This window comes from Salvelinus namaycush, chromosome 1 (assembly GCF_016432855.1).
Source record: "Salvelinus namaycush isolate Seneca chromosome 1, SaNama_1.0, whole genome shotgun sequence".
NCBI lineage: Eukaryota > Metazoa > Chordata > Actinopteri > Salmoniformes > Salmonidae > Salvelinus > Salvelinus namaycush.
Genome location: NC_052307.1, coordinates 67282608 through 67307367, shown reverse-complemented (window position 1 = coordinate 67307367; position 24760 = coordinate 67282608). Strand labels below are relative to the sequence as shown.

The following is a 24760-nucleotide window of genomic DNA, read 5'->3' as shown; positions in this document are numbered from 1 at the left end:
CCTGTGAGTGGTCGGACATTCAACCTGTGGCTAAATTGTACGATAGGCTACTTTTGATGGGAAAACCCCACAATTGAATACTACACACTCGAAAAGGGATGCCGACGTTTGGAAAGAAATAAAGGAATATGATGTTTTTTTGACCTAGTATACTTACCTGTTCATCCTCCGCTACCCTGGTTGGTTTTTCAGACAGCCAGAGTGGTGCTGAGCTGCTGGGTGTTGGTGACTCCGCTTCGGGTGGAGTGGTGCGCTGCTACTGGGGCTTTAGTTGACTCTCTGCCGGGAGGATTAGTGGTTTTCTGCGGGGGTTAGTCGACTCTCTGGTGGGCGGGGTGGTGTGGTGGTGCCATAGGAGCCCCTCCATTCAGAAGGATGCTGGTGGGAAATGCCTGGCGACAGAGAGGACGAGATTTGTCAAAAAGCACTAGAACTACTGTCTGATCTGTGCTCTAAGGGGGAAGTACAGAACGAGAACTGTCTGGATTTCATTTACCATTTCCGGGACCTCGCCAGACCACGCTACACAGACTCAGGTATTAATGCACCAGTCAATCCTATCCAATTAATCACCCCTGAGAGCAGTGTATGTGAATGCAATGCGTGTGCGCTTTTCGGTTTGCATTATACAGATGTAACTTGCTCTGAAACACTTTGATCTGAATAGATTGTTTTCACACATTAGGTTTGGAGAGATAGGGTTCCATTTCTGCACAGAACTTGTTGCATGGAGATTAGGAGTGGGGAAATTATTTTATATAGGGTTTTGCAGGAACAAATGATTGATAAAAATAAAAGTCAGTAGGTTATATTCAACCTTGCCAATACATGTAGTGTGGGATATGCAGTGCTCACTATGGATTTGTTATATGTGCATTTATTTCTGGTGGACCTGAAGTGGATGGGGTGTTGAGAGTGGGGGATGGGGACTGGCGCGAGTTTGCGTAATCCTTGGTCGCATTCATTGTAGCTTGAGCTCGGGTGATACCCAATGCGATCTAATTGTTTTGCATTGGCACATGGGATGCAACACTCGGCCACACTAAAGTTCTCAGCGGATTCGTTTTGTAATCCCTGACCCATTTACCAAGGGTGAGTGGTGAGTGCATGCATATACGTGCTAGCCTCAGCAAGAGAGGGAGGCAGTGCTTATAGTGGAACGGGAATTTGGGGAAGCTGCGTCTGGTAATGAGGGAGAAGTGCATTCTTAGTAATACAGTTCGTGCGTGCGTGCGTGGACGTGTTTTTCACTCTACCCACTGATCCATGGCTGCCTGTTACAGACCCTGGTGATTACTAGAAGGTTCACAGGAGGTTTCTGGAAGGCATAAAATGTTACATATTGTGAACCCAATGGCCTGAGTTTGATCTAATAACCCAACCTTCTGCATTTCTCACATGCCCCTGATTGATGAATGGTTCAAGATGTGGCCTGTAACCCCACCCCCATCCTTTCAGGCAAAACCTCTCTTCACTCTCCCATCTCCTTGCTCCCCTCTCCCTTCTTCTTTCTCCTCTCCCCTCCCCTCCACTTCCCCCTATACCCCTTCTCCTCTCCCTTCTACTTTCTGCGTACTATCCGTCCCTGCTCCTCTCCCCTATGCACCATTTCTTCTCCCTTCAGCACTATTCTCTGTGCACTCTCCCTTCTCTCTCCATTCTCCCCTCTGCATTCTCCTCTAGCTCAATTCTCCCCTCTGCATTGACAGCCAGGTGGAGTGTATGGTGGGGTTATTGAACTGCGATCAGAGGCAGATTCCCTTGAGTCCACAGTCCCTGGTTTTATTAACATATCCAGCTGAGCCATGTCATCCTGTCCTGGATGACTGGCACCTCAAAAAAAACAGAGAGAAATACGGATGAAAGAGAGAAGAGAAAAAGATATAGGAAGATTGACAAGTCTTTTTGCGTTGGTCTCTGGCATTCAAAGATAATATGTGTCCCAAGGAGGAAAGCACGGCCAGCGTGTGTGTGTCTGTTTCTGTGTGGTGGGTTAAAAACCAACCACGGCTAACACATTTGCAGTGTTTGTACACGCCAAGCAACTCCCTCCAACCAGATCAGGTCAGAATGAATGTCTGCACCATACTCAATGTTAATGCCACTGTGAAGCTTACTATTTTAAATCATCTGGAGAATGAAAAATATATATTACAATAGATCTCTCAACTTTACCAAAATAACTTCACAGACATCTGCCTGCTGTCTATGCATTCATGTAGTGCTGAGCATGTTGCTAAGCACTCAGACCCATTATGCACATGGATGTGATTCTGGGCTATATGTATAACATATGCCATGTTGAGTCCTCAGTAATAGCAGCCCCGGGGGAAATTAAGCTTTTCTATCTTAAGCCAGATCATGGCCACACAGCGAGTGGCTAGGGAAAGAGAGTTTTCCAGCAACATGTCCCCCTGCTGTGCTCACCTTGTAGACTTGATAGATAGACTGAGAGCCGGACTCCCAGCTACTCGACACTGTTTAGGTGTCACTGCCACGGTATTATCAAACTCTACTTATACAGTTGAAGTCGGAAGTTTACATACACTTAGGTTAGAGTCATTAAAACTCGTTTTCTACCACTCCACAAATTTCTTGTTAACAAACTATAGTTTTGACCAGTCGGTTAGGACATCTACTTTGTGCATGACACAAGTCATTTTTCCAACAATTGTTTACAGACAGAATATTTCACTTATAATTCACTGTATCACAATTCCAGTGAGTCAGAAGTTTACATACACTAAGTTGACTGTGCCTTTAAACAGCTTGGAAAATTCCAGAAAATTTTGTCATGGCTTTAGAAGGCTGATAGGCTAATTTACATCATTTGAGTCAAATGGGGCTGTACCTGTGGATGTTTTTCAAGGCCTACCTTCAAACTCAGTGCCTCTTTGCTTGACATCATGGGAAAATCAAAAGAAATCAGGCAAGACCTACAAGAAAAATTGTAGACCTCCACACGTATGGTTCATCCTTGGGAGCAATTTCCAACCGCCTGAAGGTACCACGTTCATCTGTACAAACAATAGTACGCAAGTATAAACACCATGGGACCACGCAGCCGTCATACCACTGAGGAAGGAGACGCGTTCTGTCTCCTAGAGATGAACGTACTTTGGTGCAAAAAGTGCAAATCAATCCCAGAACAACAGCAAAGGACCTTGTGAAGATGCTGAAGGAAACAGGTACAAAAGTATCTATATACACAATAAAACGAGTCCTATATCGACATAACCTGAAAGGCCACTTAGCAAGGAAGAAGCCACTGCTCCAAAACCGCCATAAAAAAGCCAGACTATGGTTTGCAACTGCACATGGAGACAAAGAAAGTACTTTTTGGAGAAATGCCCTCTGGTCTGATGAAACAGAAATAGGACTGTTTGGCCATAATGACCATCGTTATGGTTGGAGGAAAAAGGGGGATGCTTGCATCATGAAGCACAGGGGTGGCAGCATCATGTTGTGGGGGTGCTTTGCTGCAGGAGGGACTGGTGCACTTCATAAAATAGATGGCATCAGGAGGAAGGGAAAATTATGTGGATATATTGAAGCAACATCTCAAAACATCAGTCAGGAAGTTAAAGCTTGGTCGCAAGTGGGTCTTCCAAATGAACAATGACCCCAAGCATACTTCCAAAGATGTGGCAAAATGGCTTAAGGACAACAAAGTCAAGGTAGTGGAGAGGCCATCACAAAGCCCTGACCTCAATCCCATAGAACATTTGTGGGCAGAACTGAAAAAGTGTGTGCGTGCAAGGAGGCCTACAAACCTGACTCAGTTACACCAGCTCTGTCAGGAGGAATGGGTTTAAACTTATTGTGGGAAGCTTGTGGAAGGCTACCTGAAATGTTTGACCCAAGTTAAACATTTTAAAGGCAATTCTACCAAGAACTAATTGAGTGTATAAAAACTTCTGACCCACTGGGAATGTGATGAAAGAAATAAAAGTTTAAATAAATAATTCTGTCTACTATTATGCTGATATTTCACATTCTTAAAATAAAGTGGTGATCCTAACTGACATAAGACAGTGCATTTTTACTTGGATTAAATGTCAGGAATTGTGAAAGACAATGAGTTTAAATGTATTTGGCTAAGGTGTATGTAAACTTCCGACTTCAACTGTAGATAATGCCTGTGATAGATAATGCCTGTGAGGTTTTGGTTGGTAGCAGCTCACTCATATTCACATACAGTAGCTAATATACACTGAGTGTACAAAACATTAAGAACATCTTCCTAATTTTGAGTAAAAAAACATGTTGTCTTGCCCATTCACTCTCTGCATGGCGCACATACATTTACATTTACATTTAAGTCATTTAGCAGACGCTCTTATCCAGAGCGACTTACAAATTGGTGCATTCACCTTATGACATCCAGTGGAACAGCCACTTTACAATAGTGCATCTAAATCTTTTAAGGGGGGGGGGGGGGTCAGAAGGATTGCTTTATCCTATCCTAGGTATTCCTTAAAGAGGTGGGGTTTCAGGTGTCTCCGGAAGGTGGTGATTGACTCCGCTGTCCTGGCGTCGTGAGGGAGTTTGTTCCACCATTGGGGTGCCAGAGCAGCGAACAGTTTTGACTGGGCTGAGCGGGAACTGTACTTCCTCAGTGGTAGGGAGGCGAGCAGGCCAGAGGTGGATGAACGCAGTGCCCTTGTTTGGGTGTAGGGCCTGATCAGAGCCTGAAGGTACTGAGGTGCCGTTCCCCTCACAGCTCCGTAGGCAAGCACCATGGTCTTGTAGCGGATGCGAGCTTCAACTGGAAGCCAGTGGAGAGAGCGGAGGAGCGGGGTGACGTGAGAGAACTTGGGAAGGTTGAACACCAGACGGGCTGCGGCGTTCTGGATGAGTTGTAGGGGTTTAATGGCACAGGCAGGGAGCCCAGCCAACAGCGAGTTGCAGTAATCCAGACGGGAGATGACAAGTGCCTGGATTAGGACCTGCGCCGCTTCCTGTGTGAGGCAGGGTCGTACTCTGCGGATGTTGTAGAGCATGAACCTACAGGAACGGGCCACCGCCTTGATGTTAGTTGAGAACGACAGGGTGTTGTCCAGGATCACGCCAAGGTTCTTAGCGCTCTGGGAGGAGGACACAATGGAGTTGTCAACCGTGATGGCGAGATCATGGAACGGGCAGTCCTTCCCCGGGAGGAAGAGCAGCTCCGTCTTGCCGAGGTTCAGCTTGAGGTGGTGATCCGTCATCCACACTGATATGTCTGCCAGACATGCAGAGATGCGATTCGCCACCTGGTCATCAGAAGGGGGAAAGGAGAAGATTAATTGTGTGTCGTCTGCATAGCAATGATAGGAGAGACCATGTGAGGTTATGACAGAGCCAAGTGACTTGGTGTATAGCGAGAATAGGAGAGGGCCTAGAACAGAGCCCTGGGGGACACCAGTGGTGAGAGCACGTGGTGAGGAGACAGATTCTCGCCACGCCACCTGGTAGGAGCGACCTGTCAGGTAGGACGCAATCCAAGCGTGGGCCGCGCCGGAGATGCCCAACTCGGAGAGGGTGGAGAGGAGGATCTGATGGTTCACAGTATCGAAGGCAGCCGATAGGTCTAGAAGGATGAGAGCAGAGGAGAGAGAGTTAGCTTTAGCAGTGAGGAGCGCCTCCGTGATACAGAGAAGAGCAGTCTCAGTTGAATGACTAGTCTTGAAACCTGACTGATTTGGATCAAGAAGGTCATTCTGAGAGAGATAGCAGGAGAGCTGGCCAAGGACGGCACGTTCAAGAGTTTTGGAGAGAAAAGAAAGAAGGGATACTGGTCTGTAGTTGTTGACATCGGAGGGATCGAGTGTAGGTTTTTTCAGAAGGGGTGCAACTCTCGCTCTCTTGAAGACGGAAGGGACGTAGCCAGCGGTCAAGGATGAGTTGATGAGCGAGGTGAGGTAAGGGAGAAGGTCTCCGGAAATGGTCTGGAGAAGAGAGGAGGGGATAGGGTCAAGCGGGCAGGTTGTTGGGCGGCCGGCCGTCACAAGACGCGAGATTTCATCTGGAGAGAGAGGGGAGAAAGAGGTCAGAGCACAGGGTAGGGCAGTGTGAGCAGAACCAGCGGTGTCATTTGACTTAGCAAACGAGGATCGGATGTCGTCGACCTTCTTTTCAAAATGGTTGACGAAGTCATCTGCAGAGAGGGAGGAGGGGGGGGGGAGGGGAGGAGGATTCAGGAGGGAGGAGAAGGTGGCAAAGAGCTTCCTAGGGTTAGAGGCAGATGCTTGGAATTTAGAGTGGTAGAAAGTGGCTTTAACAGCAGAGACAGAAGAGGAAAATGTAGAGAGGAGGGAGTGAAAGGATGCCAGGTCCGCAGGGAGGCGAGTTTTCCTCCATTTCCGCTCGGCTGCCCGGAGCCCTGTTCTGTGAGCTCGCAATGAGTCGTCGAGCCACGGAGCGGGAGGGGAGGACCGAGCCGGCCTGGAGGATAGGGGACATAGAGAGTCAAAGGATGCAGAAAGGGAGGAGAGGAGGGTTGAGGAGGCAGAATCAGGAGATAGGTTGGAGAAGGTTTGAGCAGAGGGAAGAGATGATAGGATGGAAGAGGAGAGAGTAGCGGGGGAGAGAGAGCGGAGGTTGGGACGGCGCGATACCATCCGAGTAGGGGCAGTGTGGGAAGTGTTGGATGAGAGCGAGAGGGAAAAGGATACAAGGTAGTGGTCGGAGACTTGGAGGGGAGTTGCAATGAGGTTAGTGGAAGAACAGCATCTAGTAAAGATGAGGTCAAGCGTATTGCCTGCCTTGTGAGTAGGGGGGGAAGGTGAGAGGGTGAGGTCAAAAGAGGAGAGGAGTGGAAAGAAGGAGGCAGAGAGGAATGAGTCAAAGGTAGACGTGGGGAGGTTAAAGTCACCCAGAACTGTGAGAGGTGAGCCGTCCTCAGGAAAGGAGCTTATCAAGGCATCAAGCTCATTGATGAACTCTCCGAGGGAACCTGGAGGGCGATAAATGATAAGGATGTTAAGCTTGAAAGGGCTGGTAACTGTGACAGCATGGAATTCAGGAGGCAATAGGAGGCGATAGACAGATGGGTAAGGGGAGAAAGAGAGAATGACCACTTGGGAGAGATGAGGATCCCGGTGCCACCACCCCGCTGACCAGAAGCTCTCGGGGTGTGCGAGAACACGTGGGCAGACGAAGAGAGAGCAGTAGGAGTAGCAGTGTTATCTGTGGTGATCCATGTTTCCGTCAGTGCCAAGAAGTCGAGGGACTGGAGGGAAGCATAGGCTGAGATGAACTCTGCCTTGTTGGCCGCAGATCGGCAGTTCCAGAGGCTACCGGAGACCTGGAACTCCACGTGGGTCGTGCGCGCTGGGACCACCAGGTTAGGGTGGCCGCGGCCACGCGGTGTGAAGCGTTTGTATGGTCTGTGCAGAGAGGAGAGAACAGGGATAGACAGACACATAGTTGACAGGCTACAGAAGAGGCTACGCTAATGCAAAGGAGATTGGAATGACAAGTGGACTACACGTCTCGAATGTTCAGAGAGTTAAGCTTACGTTGCAAAAATCTTATTGACTAAAATGATTAAAATGATACAGTACTGCTGAAGTAGGCTGGCTAGCAGTGGCTGCGTTGTTGACTTTGTTTGAAAGTGTAGCTGGCTAGGTAACCTCGATAGCTGGCTAGGTAACCTCGGTAACTGGCCAGATAATTAGTCTAAACTACACAAATGTCTTAGATACAAGGACAGCAAAGACAACTATGTAGCTAGCTAACACTAGCTAGCTAACACTACACTAATCAAATCGTTCCGTTGTAATGTAATAGTTTCTACAGTGCTGCTATTCGGTAGAAGTTGGCTAGCTAGCAGTGTTAGCAGTGTTGACTAGCAGTATTGACTAGGTAGGAGAACGGCAGCGCGGCGGACGAAACTAGCTGGCTAGCTAACCGAAAATTACTCTAGACTCCACAGTTATCTTAGATACAAGGACAGCAAAGACAACTATGTAGCTAGCTAACACTACACTAATCAAGTCGTTCCGTAGTTCCGTTGAATGTAATAGTTTCTACAGTGCTGCTATTCGGTGGCTAGCTGGCTAGCTAGCAGTGTTGATTACGTTACGTTACGTTAAAAGGACGAAAATAGCTGGCTAGCTAACCTAGAAAATCGCTCTAAACTACACAATTATCTTTGATACAAAGACGGCTATGTAGCTAGCTAAGATCAAACAAATCAAACCGTTGTACTGTAATGAAATGAAATGAAATTTGATACTACCTGTAGAGCGAAGCGGAATGCGACCGGGTTGTTGAATGCGGAAGTGAGAGAATCCATGTCTCAATTGTCTCAAAACGTAAAAATATTTTTAAAACCGGTCTCCTCCCCTTCATCTACACGTATTGAAGTGCATTTAACAAGTGACATCAATAAGGATCATAGCTTTCACCTGGATTCACCCGGTCAGTCAAACTATGTCATGGATAGAGCAGGTGTTCCTAATGTTTTGTAAACTCAGTGCATATTGACTGCTATTGCTGCTGATGACTTATTGAGGAGAGGTGTAGGTCATGTAGATTATTACATATCAGTTTGCTATAGGGGCACACTAATTCAACACCGAACAATCTGTAAGGCACCTTAGAGCAACACAAGGGAATACTACTGTAGGTCCAAGGAAATGCTTAAATCGGCAATATCCCCCTCTCTCTTTCTGTTGGATGTTTTTGTTAGCTATCGGGGTTATTTGAGTCTTTTCAAATATACTATGAATCTCTACCTCCTCAGGCAGTACCAGGGCAATGTGCCAAGCAAAACACCACTAGGCCTCTGGATCAATGTGCTCTCAGGCTACAGGGCTGCCCATGTCAGTCTATCACCCTCATCTCTGAGCTCAATAGCCACAGTTCGATCAGATGCCACAGTGTGGTCTAAACACAGCTCACCCTTGGTGTACCATGTCTTTGGCTGGTTGTGACATGGACTGTGGTTTCACTGATTTACTTATTTCATCAGGAATAGTGACTGATGCTATAAGTAGCTTTGTGATTCAGAGAATGCGATTTATGTGTTCAAAGCCTCCTTCATTCATGTTCAATAGTCCACTGCAGGTCTGTGACGGTCACATGTGCTGTGTGTACAGAGGACATCAGGTGGACATATGGACAATGCTCTCTATCACTCAAGTATCTCTGCACATTATACATATTGTATTGGAACTGTATGTAGCTTACTTACGTCTTGGGTGTTCTACCTTATGTTATTTTCAATACTACGTTGATATTGATTACTGCATTGTTAGGTTTAGAGCTTGCAGCTAAAGAGGAGCTTCAGCACAATGTTCACCCTGCTTAGTGGCATTTCAATGGCATTACTGTCATGAAGCACTCAATCAACTGATTAAAATAATGCAGGTAACATACAGTATATGAACACGGAGGTACATTTTCACACAGTTGGTTCTCCATATTGCAGTATTTTGTGATCCTGGATCATGTTTATAACAGCTTGGAGGAGCTTGAAAGGAGGGATCAGCCCAAGAAGATTCACGATTGTTTCTGAAGTTTTTTGATCTTCATAATAGCCTAGAAACACAAATTGAGATATTATGTGTGTGGTATGTTGGTATGACATCATCAAAGCAAGACAACAAGTCAGAGTGGCCTTGTCCCATTTACCACCATGTACAGTGTCGACTGTACACACGTTTTGATGAAGTGTTTGCATGTGCTCTGAGAAATGCAAGAGTGGTCAAGGCTCTGAAGATAATATTTTGGGACAGACTTCATCATTCACCTTCTTCACACTATCACAACGTAGGCCAACTCACTGCAATATTTGAAGTGACTCAATTAAGGGTGCATTTATTTTAGACTGCTGTGGACTATAATCGATTATTTTAATCAACTGTTTGATTACTGATTGACGTGAGAGCTATCGGAACAGTATAATTATTGACTTTGATGTGTAAAAGGTGTTCTATCCCTGACATATCAGAGGGGGCAGCATGGGTGAGGTTAAGGAGGAAGAGGGGGAGGGTAATAGAAAGTTAGTGAAGGAGCATGTGGAGGAGGAGACAGCAATAAGAGGAGCAAGAAGAGGGGTAGGTGGTGTGCAATATTAGGCTCATTAAGGAAGCCCCAGACTCCCAGCTTGCTTTGCCTCAACATTCTGAGGGAATATGTAATGGAAGGGGCCATGTCAAAAACAACCCCTTTGCTTTTTACTGCAATAAAAGGTGGTCAGCCTGGCCTTTTACCCTGCATGTGATTTCCTTTGGTCCGCCCAGCAGATTCCACATCCATTAGTGCTGAGCGATTACTGCTTTTTGAGGTCGGTTTGGTTTCTGTTCTATTATTTTGGTGGAATGCTGTAACAACACAGAATAAAACAATTAATAAATGTCCCATGATGGTAGTGACTGCACATTACTGCTTATCACTTATTAACCATCATTTAAGCACATTACTTTAATAAAATAATTCAGTTGTGTATATTACGTTTGTTTTATTTGATGACTTTATTATTTCATTCCAAGTCATCCTCTCATCTCTGTAGAGCTGCTGCCTATGCTGTCTGACAAAATCACTATTTTAGTCGTTCTTCAAAATAAATAAGGCATACTTTTATGACTGCTGAATACAAACTATCAATCACTTTGATCATGTATTTTCAGGTAGAGATACCTGGCTAAGCAACAGCTGCGCTTTATATCACCTCAGATCGCACATTCTTCTCTCTTCCGTAGCAGGAGTAAAAGAAACACAGATTGGCTAAGTAGATTCACAATGGATTATGGTCAGTGTAGTTAATTACTACTGTTCAAACTGAGCAAAAATATAAATGCAAATGTAAAGTCTTGGTCTCATTTTACACGAGCTGCATAAAAAGCTTATTTCTTTCAAATTGTGTGCACAAATTTGTTTACATCACTGTAAGTGAGAATTTCTCCTTTGCCAAGATAATCCATCCACCTGACAGGTGTGGCATTTCAAGAAGCTTATTAAACAGCAGGATCATTACACAGGTGCACCTTGTGCTGGGGACAATAAAAGGCCACTCTAAAATGTGCAGTTTTGTCACACAACACAATGCCACAGATGTCTCAAGTTTAGAGGGAGCGTGAAATTGGCATGCTGACTGCAGGAATGTCCAACAGAGAACAGATCATTTAATGTTAATTTCTCTACCATATGACGCCTCTAACATTGTTTTAGAGAATTTGCCTGTACGTCCAACCGGCCTCACCATTTTTTTTATTTTTATTATTCTGATTAGCTGGGCCTAGCTCCCCAGTGGTTGGCCTAGCTCCATGGCTGCGCCCCTGCCCGGTCATGTGAAATCTATAGATTGGGTGATAATGCATTTATTTCTATTGACTGATGTCTGTCTATGAACTGTAACTCAGTAAAATCTTTGGAATTGTTGGATGTTGTCTTTATATTGTTGTACAGTATAGAATATTGGCCTGTTGGAAACTACAACTCCATACTACATCGCACAGTTCAGGCTGGATCTGATATATCTTTAGAGAAATTGTGCAATTTGCGCATTGAGCTCACAGACAAAAAAACGAACTAAATGGAATTAAAATAATTGAAACGATGTTGTTTAAAAAATGAAAAATAACCAACATTTTTATTAATCGCTCAGCACTAAAATCCATGAAACAGACCTAGCATCAGTAGCCACAGCTCTCGACCTGAATGGTAATTAAATGTCAAGAGATTTGCCATGTTTGTAATTTTGTCTTTCCACGGCTGTGCACCATTTTTACTGTTACTGATGATTGCCAAACAGCTGTCTTCACTATTTTCACTTTCACCCCTGTGGAGGTACAGTTTGTAAAAGGTCTACGATAAGATTTCATTAAGATGTGGTCACTGAGATCCAGAGAAACATAGTATCTCACAAACCCAGACCTTGTTTAAGACAAGATAACATCCTGAGTGTTCTCTTGCATAGCCCTATCTGTGCTTAGTCATTTAGCATACATATATAATTAAACAAATAACTAAAAAAGCTTTCTCTCAGTGGATTAATTACACAAATCATAATTTCATAATTTCCTACGCCTCAGTTGATGTAAACCCACAGGGTTTCATTAACAACGGACAAACAGGGCTGGAGAATGGAACAGCATATGGCAAAATATGGTGAACTACACGGTACAATACTGTATGGTGCAAAACAATTTACAGTTGAGTGGGTCTGTTTTATAAATGCCTCTAGACAATCTGGCCATTTAACTCCTATAAAGATAGTTAGGGAAAATGCCCGGCCTCTGTAGGTTTGCCATTATGTGCAGTAGTAATGAGTGGGGGAGTGCTGATTTTCTCTGCAGTTCGGAAGGTGTACGTTAGTTAGGTGTCATGCATTGTGTTACATTGTGTGACCCTAATCTCTGAGAGTTTGCTAAGTCCTCCAAGTTCAAGGGGTGACAGCTGTGCCAAAATGATGAATTCTCAATGACACTGATTAATCTCTTTGAAGATCTCTCTTTGGCGGAACTTCATCTTCTTCAGAAGAATTCCCAGAGAGGGATATCTCATCATCACTTCACTTCCTGGGATTGCTTTGGAGGCAAACGCCAAGATGAATCAGAAGGCTCTTCGTGATTGTCTTTCTGTCCCCCCTCCTTCCGCAGTGACTGTGACTGGGGGACCCTGTGCCAGTGAGAATGAGCACACTTAATTATTCATCACAACACTTTGAAATCTTAATCTTTCATTTGTGATAATTGAGGCTGCATTGATATGGCCAAAAAGTGCCTGCAACCGATGTTGCATGGAAACATGGGAACACAGTAAACCCTAAACAGTCTCTCTAGCTCTCATCAATAGCATCATCAACATACAACTACACAACATGTTGCAAGTCATGCTGTAAAAGCTGTCACATGAAAATATAATTACAGGATTACTTGCAGCATTTTCACAACGCTTCTCACACTTGTAGTATCTTAGTTTAAACCGTGTAGAGGATGAGGACCAGCCTAGACATAGGGAGATTCTCCATTGGGCATAAATCCATCCTCTCCTCGACTCCTCCGTCCTCCTCCCCTCCTGCCCGGAAGATCGTTACCATATGTAGGAGAATATCATTTTGTTAATAGGTGAACAGAGGAGTATGCACATCTCCTCGATAGCCTCTCCCGGCTGAGAATTCTTACGTATATCCTGCCAGAGTCCTACCAGGAAGAGTTTTGTAATCCACCACACATCCTTTGAATCAACAGTTTTTTTCTCCGAGGAGAAAAGCACGCACACGTTTTAAAACGGCCACCTTTAGTCTATAAAATGTCTGGTACAACTAGCAAAATGTGTTTGAGCCACTTTATACACAGTTTGCCTGATGACGAGCTTGTGGAGGGGAGTCTCATTTCATCAAGCACATTTGTTTCCACGTTTCCTCTCCTCGATTACATTGACATTTTTCAAAAGGAGGCAGGAGAGGACGGAGAGAGGATGCATCCTTGCATGATTCACAATTTCTTCAAAAATAAGTTGAAATTGAAAACGTTGGTGTTCACATGTGTATTTGTCTGATTTACAACTACACAGGACCAAACGTTTTTATTAAAATAAGACATTTAGATTTTTCACTTCAAAGTCCAAAAACGGCATGGATAAATTATTTAAAATTCAAATTAACTTGGTTGGAGGCAAGTGATTCTCAGCAAGTGTAATTTATCTCACCTGCGGTAATTTGCAGGGCCAACGGGGCAAAAATAGCCGTTAAACCAGCCATTCAACCAGTTGGGTTGAAATCTGGTGACAGAGACGGCCATGGCATATGGTTTACATCATTTTTATGCTCATCAAACCTTAATTAACTCAGTTACCACACCAGTGTGGAAGCTCATGCTTTCAATATACTTTGTATCCCTCATTTACTCAAGTGTTTCCATTTACTTTGGCAGTTACCTGTATGATGTGGTTAGTTGGTACGTAAAATACCTATCCAGGCGTAAGATCTGGCATGCGTCAGCAACGCCTGGGCAGAGTAGCGTGCCCTTTACCTGCACCAACAGCTCTCCTTGGATGAGGAGGAGACGTTGGGCATCGTAAAAGGACCTGGCATAAAACATTCAAACCTCTAAACAGGTATTCTGTTCACTATGAACATAGCCTTGGTTAGTGTAAACCTTTATACTGTATATACGGTCAATCTCTATGGCATAAACATTAGAGTTTCCAATACTAAGGCTAAACATTTCAAATGAAATAACATTATAAGAAGACATATTCACCGTTTGTTATTTTATATTACCCTACAAAGCACAATGCTTTATCTTGAATTAGATATATAGTTGAAGTCGGAAGTTTACATACACTTAGGTTGGAGTCATTAAAACTAGTTTTTCAACCACTCCACAAATTTCTTGTTAACAAACTATAGTTTTGGCCAGTCGGTTAGGACATCTACTTTGTGCATGACACAACTCATTTTTCCAACAATTGTTTACAGACAGACAATTTCACTTATAATTCACTGTATCACAATTCCAGTGAGTCAGAAGTTTACATACGCTAAGTTGACTGTGCCTTTAAATAGCTTGGAAAATTCCAGAACATGATGCCATGGCTTTAGAAGCTTCTGATAGGCTAATTTACATAATGTGAGTCAATTGGAGGTGCACCTGTGGATGTTTTTCAAGGCCTACCTTCAATCTCAGTGCCTCTTTGCTTGACATCATGGGAAAATCAAAAGAAATCAGCCAAGACTGGTTCATCCTTGGGAGCAATTTTCAAACGCCTGAAGGTACCACGTTCATCTGTACAAACAATAGGACACAAGTATAAACACCATGGGACCACGCAGCTGTCATACTGCTCAGGAAGGAGACGTGTTCTGTCTCCTAGAGATGAACGTACTTTGGTGCGAGTACAAATCAATCCCAGAACAACAACAAAGGACCCTGTGAAGATGCTGGAGGAAACAGGTAAAAAAGTATCTATATCCACAGTAAAAAGAGTCCTATATCGACATAACCTGAAAGGCCGCTCAGCAAGGAAGAAGCCACTGCTCCAAAACCGCAAAAAAAAGCCAGACTACGGTTTGCAACTGCACATGGAGACAAAGATCGTACTTTTTGGAGAAATGTCCTCTGGTCTGATGAAACAAAAATAGAACTGTTTGGCCATAATGACCACGTTTGAAGGTAAAAGGGGGATGCTTGCAAGCCAAAGAACACCATCCCAACCATGAAGCACGGGGGTGGCAGCATCATGTTGTGGAGGTGCCTTGCTGCGGGAAGGGCTGGTACACTTCAGAAAATAGATGGCTTCATGAGGAAGGAAAATAATGTGGATATATTGAAGCAACATCTCAAGACATCAGTCAGGAAGTTAAAGCTTGGTCGCTTTAAAAGTTAAAGTGGGTCTTCCAAATGGACAATGACACCAAGAATACTTCCAAATTTGTGGCAAAATGGCTTAAGGACAACAAAGTCAAGGTATTGGAGAGGCCATCACAAAGCCCTGACCTCAATCCTATAGAAAATTTGTGGGCAGAACTGAAAAAGCGTGTGCCAGCAAGGAGGCCTACAAACCTGACTCAGTTACACCAGCTGTGTCAGGAGGAATGGGCCAAAATTCACCCAACTTATTGTGAGAAGGTTGTGGAAGGCTACCTGAAACGTTTGACCCAATTGAACAATTTAAAGGCAATGCTACCAAATACTAATTGAGTGTACAGTATGTAAACTTCTGACCCACTGGGAATGTGATGAAAGAAATACAAGCTTAAATAAATCAATCTCTCTACTATTATTCTGACATTTCACTATTATTCTGACATTAAAATAAAGTGGTGATCCTAACTGGCCTAAGACAGGGCATTTTTACTAGGATGAAATGTCAGGAATTGTGAAAAACTGAGTTTAAATGTATTTCGCTAAGGTGTATGTAAACTTTCGACTTCACCTGTAGCTAGTATGTTTGTGGAAAACAATTTAGCAAACAATGAGTTCTGTGAGGAGAAATGAACGGCGTCATCACACGTCATCACATCAATTTAAACTCTTACAGAGGATCCATCACATACTTTAATCGCTCAAAATGGCTGTTAAATATCACCTGCATCCCAGGTATATGTAAATATTGAAGATTTAAGCCTGAAGAGTGGCTTGGAACTTGTTCAAGGTGGGTCAATTGATTCCCATAGAATGTTTCTCCACAACACATTGTCTTGCTCTTTTCCTATCAGTCAAGGACAGTGGATTACAGCAGCACTACAATCAGGACCCTGGGACTCCAGAGGAGATAATTAAACAACTTAGGATAATTCCTAATTAAGTTTGTCACGCTCTCTCTTTAAGAGAATATTAAGGGAGAATGAGAAAAGTTCCCGCAAAGCACACTTGTAATTAACCAAGCCATTTAAAAAAAAAAATTGTGCACTGTGATTTAATCAGTCTTAGGCCGTTCCTTGTGGTGTGTCTTTAATGGCACACAGCTAGAGAAGCCCAAAGGCAAACTCTGACTTACACTACATGACCAAAAGTATGAAGACACCTGCTCGTTGAACATCTCATTCAAAAATCATGGGCATTAATATGGAGTTGGTCCCCACTTCGCTGCTATAATAGCCTCCACTCTTCTGGGAAGGCTTTCCACTAGATGTTTGAACATTGCTGCGGGGACTTGCTTTCATTCTGCCACAAGAGCATGAGTGAGGTCAGGCACTGATGTTGGGCAATTAGGCCTGGCTCGCAGCCGGCATTGCAATTCATCCCAAAGGTGTTCGATGGGGTTGAGGTCAGGGCTCTGTGCAGGCCAGTCAATTTCTTCCACACCTATCTCCACAAACATTTCTGTATGGATCTCGCTTTGTGCACGGGGGCATTGTCATGCTGAAACAGGAAAGGGCCTTCCCCAAACTGTTGTCACAAAGTCGAAAACACAGAATCGTCTAGAATGTCATTATGTGCTGTAGCGTTAAGATTTCCCTTCATTGGAACTACGGGACCTAGCCCGAACCATGAAAAAGAAAACCAGACCATTATTCCTCCTCCATCAAACTATGAATTGGGGCAGGTAGCGTTCTCCTGGCATCTGCCAAACCCAGATTTGTCCGTCGAACTGCCAGATGGGGAAGCGTGATTCATCACTCCAGAGAACGTTTTTCCAATGGCGGCAGGTTAAACATTTTGTTAAATGATGATGTGATGATTAATTCTCTCCCAAGCCTCTGTCTTGTACATGTGTCATTGATCTTTGTTTGTCTCACTGTACCTCTCACATCCTTGTATACGTTAAATTACCCTACTAACTCTCTCCCTTTCTTTCTTCCCTCTCTTCCTCTTTCCCCCCCTCCCTGCATTCTGTAGATGTGTCGGTGAGCCTGCTGTCCCTGGTGGTGACAGCCTGTGGCCTGGCCCTGTTCGGGGTCTCAATCTTCGTCTCCTGGAAGCTCTGCTGGATCCCATGGAGGGAGCGTGGCCTCTCCCCCAGCATCAAGGAGCCCACCCATGGGCACCACGATTCCCCCATGGCACCTTTGCAACCCTACGTCCCAGCCAGGGAGCCAGTCTATACGGCCGTCGACCCCCCCGTCCCTGCCCTCGACCGCCGTGAGTCCCATCGCTGCTCCATTGTCCCTGTGGCATCTGGGACCGTGACGGGGCCGGTGACCCCCGTATCACCGCCCCCCATAGCGGCAATCATCCCCATCCCAGAGGCAGCCATGAAGATTAGCCACACGTCTCCAGACATCCCCCTGGAGTCCCAGAGTAAAGGCCGCGAGAACGGGGTCCACACCAACCCTCGTACGCAGAGGCAGACCACTGAGCCTTCACCCTCCGTCCGGTCAATGTCTATACACACAGAGATTGGGTGAGTACTATATCACAATCCTCTACTATGATGAAGTCACTATTGTGCTATGTACTGTGCTTGTATACTGTAGTACCAACTTTACCAGGGTCCCTTACAATATAAGACTGCTACTAAGACTGCTACTTTGCTTTCATAATACATAGTATTTAATTAGTTCACCACAATGGTTATCAAAGTAGGAATAAAGATTTCAATACTGTACATTGCCAGTACATGAGTACCACAGTCCACCAGGATTGGAGTTAATTCCACAAATGTAATTCTAATTCAATTCTTTCTCCCTTTAAATTCCATTTAATTTGATTTGAATTCCAGGTCAGTCTTTGAATTCAGAGATAATTACATTCCTCTAAATTCCAATGTTAGGTTTAAATTCCAAGAATTCCACAAATTAAAATTAAATTCTCTCAGGCTTTCAGGCTGATCATGTCAGAAATATAGGAATGCAGGTTGAAATTATTGCAAATAAATCCTACAGTAAATGTTTTTATTTGTGATCATTCCTTTAACTGCGTATTGTAATAATACTGAATTCCAATTACATTCCAGAGGTTATATGTTTTTACAATTCCAATTCCATTCCAATTAAAGAAAGTCCAAAAAATATAATTCCAATTCCGTAACTTGAAGATTTTTAACATTTCAATGTAATTCAATGTCAATTATCCACCATGAGTGAACTTGTAAATTGAATTGGAATTTCTAATTATATTGGAATTTACCCCAACCCTACTGTACAAGTATTTATACTGTCCTTCTGAAGTACAGGCATCATAATTGGTTTGCGACTTTGGTTTGCACAATATTTTGCATGAGTGAAATACACCCCGACAGCCCATTCATTCATTTGAAATAATTTTCTCCAGATTCTTAATTTCACCTTCAAAACATTGTAAACTCTTCCACACATAGGTAGAAACCATGACTCACTCCGTTGTTAAAGCCCTGTGTGACACAAAAGAGGCAGTTGGGAAGTTCTAGCATTAACCAGGTTTAGAACATTGAACAGAAGCTCAGACATAGCAACCCAGCAGCTGTAAGGCAGCTATCCCATTGAGTCTTGTGGAGTCACGTCCTCTACAGCAAACAATGTTCTATGAGCAATTCTAACCACAGACACTCTTTATATCAATGAGTTTCACTTTAGTTTTAAGTAATTTGTTTGTGTTTGAAGGAAAGTCTATCCACTGCTCAGCCAAAAACCGAGTACAGTGAATTGTTATTTTTGTCGATTGTTGCTTGAGCCGTAATGGTCATATTTGCAGAAAGCCTTTGTCTATTATATTCAGGTACTCTGTTGTTGTATCAAATACACATTTGCGGTCTCTCTGTGTGTCTCCTCTCACCTATGCTGACAATGGTAATGTGTCTCTTTCTGTCTGTCCTCTACACAGGTCTGACTCTATCCGTAGATTATCCGTAAACAGGTCCAACCCGGACTTTAACGTGGCCCAGTTCCAGAGACAGGACTCTCTGACTGGGATGGGCCTGGGTCTGGGCCGTCTCAAACCAGAGCTTTACAAGCAGCGCTCCCTGGAAGGGGATGAGGGGGGCCGGCGGGGCGGAGGCTGTGGACGCCTACACTTCATTCTCAAGTTCGACTGTGACCTGGAGCAACTAATCGTCAAGATCCACAAGGCGCAGGATCTCCCCGCCAAGGACTTATTGGGGACCTCGGACCCATACGTCAAGATCTACCTACTACCGGACCGGCAGACCAAGCACCAGACCAAGGTTCACCGCAAGACGCTCAACCCTGTGTTCGATGAGGTATTCCTGTTCCCCGTGGAGTACGCTGAGCTGCCGATGCGCAAGCTGCACTTCAGTGTCTACGACTTTGATCGCTTCTCGCGCCACGATATCATCGGCCAGGTGGTGGTGGACAACTTCCTGGATCTGGTGGACTTCCCTGCAGAGACAAAGCTTTGCCGGGACATCCAGTACGTCTCCACGGTGAGTCAACACGTTCTGTTTGATCACTTCCTGTTTCCGGCTTGTAGGGGAAGGATTGTTCTGCTTAAATGCTGTAGATTTACTAAGATAAATGGTAAATTATAACTATAGCAGAATATTAATTTCAGATTAGCCATTTTTACGGCACTTTCCTCTGGTTGAATGCCTCATATACATTTTTTAAGATGAGCCACAGTAAGCTATCAGTGAGTCGCTTCATCTGCAATAGAGAAAATGGGCTCTATTTTCGGCAGCGTTAAGGCGGCGCTTGTGTCAAACGTGTGTTAGTTTGCAATTTCGTCATGTAAAAACTGGCGCACTGGCATTTTCCAGCCCTAATGCCGGGTTCGGCAATTTACCTGCCTTATATCAGCTTGCTTGTGCTCCGATGGGAGGGGTGGAAATATTTGTGTCCTTAAAAACATGATCCAAAGTGCTAATTTGAGGCAGCACTGTTAGGTATATGTAAGACCAATCAAAAGCTGGTTTTAGCAGTTGGTTATGGCATGTATTTTGACAGCAGAAACGCAGCCTATCCAGCTGTGACACACACTGCCCATATGCGCATGGCACAAGTTTAGCCTAATGTGCTTTTGGCACCTGCATATACTTCGTATTTAGAAACAGAAAAATAACATTTATACGTTTTTATCATTTTATTTTGTTAGAAACCAAGCATAGCCTCACCTCCTCTCAATCAAGGCTTTTTGTAGTCCTGCCTAATGCCATTGCGAAGTAGTCAATACTCGATAAAGGGTTTGGCTCCTGGGACCGCTTGGTTATAAATCTTAATTACCAAAACTTTATTAAAGTATAAAGTTTGAGAGGAGTAAAACTGTGAACTGACATTCCCTTTTCATCTATGCATTATAGGCAAGCCCACTTTATTTTAGCTATGCAAGTCCCGTTTGGACATGTTAAAAAAGAAATGTATGATATAGGCTATGTGTCAATGCCCATCATGAATAGAGAGATGAGAACCTTGGTGAATACCGGTGAACCTTGTATTTAGAAGTTATCTATACCTGAAAATTGCTTCTTTTCCATTTTATATGTTCAAAACCCAAGCCCTCCCTTATAGGCCTACTATAATGAAGGCTGGTTCAACTGCAATGTGTGTCTTTTTTATCCTGGAGATTTTATGATATAATTACATTTTATATTTATTTATTGTTGTTGTTTAAAAAAACGGATTGCTGTTTTCATTTTATTACAACCGATCTTATTGGAATGATTCACCTGTCTGGTTTAATGGTTACAATGTCTGTGGCACACCTGCAATGCAACTTCTGCAGATGTGTGAATGGGACCTGATCTGTAAGATGGATCCGATTATGTTCATAAAGCATAGGCCGATTTGGGAGCAGTATGACGGTGAATGGACATTCTCCCTTTCGCTCTATATTGGATCTTTGTCCAGCTACTGTGAAAAGTTACGATGTTCCGTTAAACCCTCCATAGTCTTCTTTGTTTTAATATTATATGGCCATGGGGAGAAATGATGGTGCCTGTAAGTGTGACATAGCCTATTTAAAACAAGTTGTTATTTCATTTTGTTTAGAATTTGATTATAATTATGTGTTCTATTTTTAGGCCTTATCAATAATGAATTTAATCTTGCTTATTGACAATATTTGGCATGTCCCTGCTCAGCCATAAAGCAATTTACAGTAGACCTAGCCCGTATATCACTGTGAATGCTTTTGAAGCCAAGCAATAACCTAGAACAATGTAGACTGCAAATGGGTTCAAGTTAACGTGTTTAGCAAAGATAGGTCTACATTTAGTTATTTAGTTTCTGTAAGCTATTTAAGAAGCTTTAATGGACTAACATTGGAATTGGAGTTGATTCCAAGGCAATACATAAAATACAGTAAATACACAACTTGAAGCAACCACATATTTCACCAGGGAGCACGTTCAGGGAGCACGCCAAGACTCAACACACCCATAACTTGTTTATTCATCAAAACACAGCCTTTTCGCACCAATGCCAGCAAGTGCGCCGATAATTGTGATCGTGATAACAGCAAAAATATTATGGACACACCACTGAACCTATAGTGCTACCGCATGCGCTTAGATTTACCATTGCATTAGGTTTGTTAAAATTGAGCCCAATGTGTTTCATTTGTGGGAGAAATAAGTCGGCAGGAGACGTCTGACAGTGAAGACCTACAGTTGAAGTCGGAAGTTTACATACACCTTAGCCAAATACATTTAAACTCAGTTTTTCACAATTCCTGACATTTCATCCTTGTAAAAATTCCCTGTCTTAGGTCAGTTAGGATCACCACTTTATTTTAAGAATGTGAAAAATAGTAGAGAGAATGATGTATTTCAGCTTTTATGTCTTTCATCACATTCCCAGTGGGTCAGAAGTTCACATACACTCAATTAGTATTTGGTAGCATTGCCTTTAAATTGTTCAAATTGGGTCAAACATTTCGGGTACCTTCCACAAGCTTCCCACAATAAGTTAGGTGGATATTGTCCCATTCCTCCTGACAGAGCTGGTGTAACTGAGTCAGGTTTGTAGGCCTCCTCGCTGGCACACGCTTTTTCCGTTCTGCCCACAAATGTTCTATAGGATTGAGGTCAGGGCTTTGTGATGGCCTCTCCAATACCTTGACTTTGTTGTCCTTAAGCCATTTTGCCACAACTTTGGAAGTATGCTTGGGGTCATTGTCCATTTGGAAGACCCACTTGCGACCAAGCTTTAACTTCCTGACTGATGTCTTGAGATGTTGCTTCAATATATCCGCATCATTTTCCTTTCTCATGAAGCCATCTATTTTCTGAAGTGTACCAGTCCCTCCTGCAGCAAAGCACCTCCACAACATGATGCTGCCACCCCCGTGCTTCATGGTTGGGATGGTGTTCTTCGGCTTGCAAGCATTCCCCTTTTTCCTTCAAACGTAACAGTGGTCATTATGGCCAAACAGTTCTATTTTTGTTTCATCAGACCAGAGGACATTTCTCCAAAAAGTACGATCTTTGTCTCCATGTGCAGTTGCAAACCGTAGTCTGGCTTTTTTTTGCGGTTGTGGAGCAGTGGCTTCTTCCTTGCTGAGCAGCCTTTCAGGTTATGTCGATATAGGACTCTTTTTTACTGTGGATATAGATACTTTTGTACCTGTTTCCTCCAGCATCTTCACAAGGTCCTTTGTTGTTGATTTGCACTTTTCGCACCAAAGTACGTTCATCTCTAGGAGACAGAACGTGTCTCCTTCCTGAGTGGTATGACGGCTGCGTGGTCCCATGGTGTTTATACTTGCGTACTATTGTTTGTATCGATGAACGTGGTACCTTCAGGCATTTGGAAACTGCTCCCAAGGATGAACCAGACGTGTGGAGGTCTACAATTTTTTTCTGAGGTCTTGGCTGATTTCTTTTGATTTTCCCATGATGTCAAGCAAAGAGGCACTGAGTTTGAAGGTAGGCCTTGAAATACATCCACAGGTACTCCTCCAATTGACTCAAATGATGTCAATTAGCCTATCAGAAGCTTCTAAAGCCTTTACATCATATTCTGGAATTTTCCAAGCTATTTATAGGCACAGTCAACTCAGCGTATGTAAACTTCTGACCCACTGGAATTATGATACAGTGAATTATAAGTGAAATATTCTGTCTGTAAACAATTGTTTGACTAATTACTTGTGTCATGCACAATGTAGATGTCCTAACCGACTTGCCAAAACTATAGTTTGTTAACAAGAAATTTGTGGAGTGGTTGAAAAACAAGTTTTAATTAATGACTCCAACCTAGGTGTATGTAAACTTCTGACTTCAACTGTACACAAGAAAGAGTGTTTTAACGTGGAGAAAACAGAAATGACTGCTAGCCAGCTCACTGAGCTGACAGTTGGGGAGAAATTAGAAGAGTTAGCTGGTGCGTGGAGCGAATGGATCACCACTTTTTCAAAGAGGATTTCTCTTATGATTACTTTGTTCTGTCTTACTGTAGTTCTGGTGCTGGTCAATAGAACGTTTCTTCAACCTGGAGTATAGTATCAGATCATTGTTACTACACTGAGCCTAATGAGAGACACTGATGTATTATTCTGATAGGTCTGGGGCAATATGAAGTTCATATATTTGGGCAAATATTTAAATACCTAGTGTTGGAATCCCACAAAGGAAAATAGGAGTCATTAATCCATATGGTGCAAACATGTTATTAAGTTGAGTCTAATTTCAGTTAGCCTACACATCATTGTGTTTCTCCTCAGATTTTATGCTGCACATATGTGACTGGTTACAGGATCCTATGCATTTGACACTAGTTCCCTATAAAATTGCTTATAGGGAGAAATACAGGATTCTTCCAGGCTAGCCATGATTGGCTGAGATAGTGGAGGGGCTGGAAATCCCGAGAGATTGGTGTGTTATGTCACAGGCTTCTATGTAAAAATGATTGGGGGCTCCCCTGGTCAGTATATAGATAATCTTTTCTACTACAGATTTTTGGGACTATATAGCTTTTTTTATTTAACATTTATTTAACTAGGCAAGTCGGGTAAGAACAAATTCTTCTTTACAATGACGGCCTACCCCGGCCAAACCCTAACCCGGACGACGCTGGGAGAATTGTGTGCTGCCCTATGGGACTCCCAATCACGGCCAGTTTTGATACAGCCAGGAATCAAACCAGGGTCTGTAGTGACGCCTTTAGCACTGAGATGCAGTGCCTTAGACCGCTGCGCCACTCGGGAGAAGAGACACAAAATAAATAGGAAAAGAGACAAAAAATAAAACACCACCAAAATGGGCAGGTGCTCCAGCACCCCTAGGGCCCTACCTGTACTCGTGCTTGCTAGTATCTCATCTCTCAGTAGTGAAGCATTGTCTCCTTCAGGAAGATAACTCATAATCACGTTCTCTGCATTGTTCCATCCAGTGGACCCTGGTGAAGGACACAGAGGCATTTCCATAAGTATTAGCATTAAGCACTAATCTTACCAATTCACCCCATCTCAGCTCCTTTCCACCAGGTCCTAACCTCATTCAGCAGAGCTAA

At 43.5% G+C, this 24760-nt stretch overlaps 1 protein-coding gene across 1 annotated transcript in view; it reads left to right on the top strand.

The window, feature by feature from the left end:
- Positions 1-388: 388 nt before the first annotated feature.
- The window catches only part of LOC120056443 (synaptotagmin-9-like), a 43307-nt gene continuing 18935 nt past the window's right edge, over positions 389-24760 (top strand). The window contains exons 1-4 of the mRNA XM_039004607.1: positions 389-536; positions 17277-17519; positions 17604-17754; positions 19179-19737. Coding sequence (XP_038860535.1) covers positions 389-536; positions 17277-17519; positions 17604-17754; positions 19179-19737 — 1101 coding nt within the window. The remainder of the gene's footprint in view (positions 537-17276; positions 17520-17603; positions 17755-19178; positions 19738-24760) is intronic.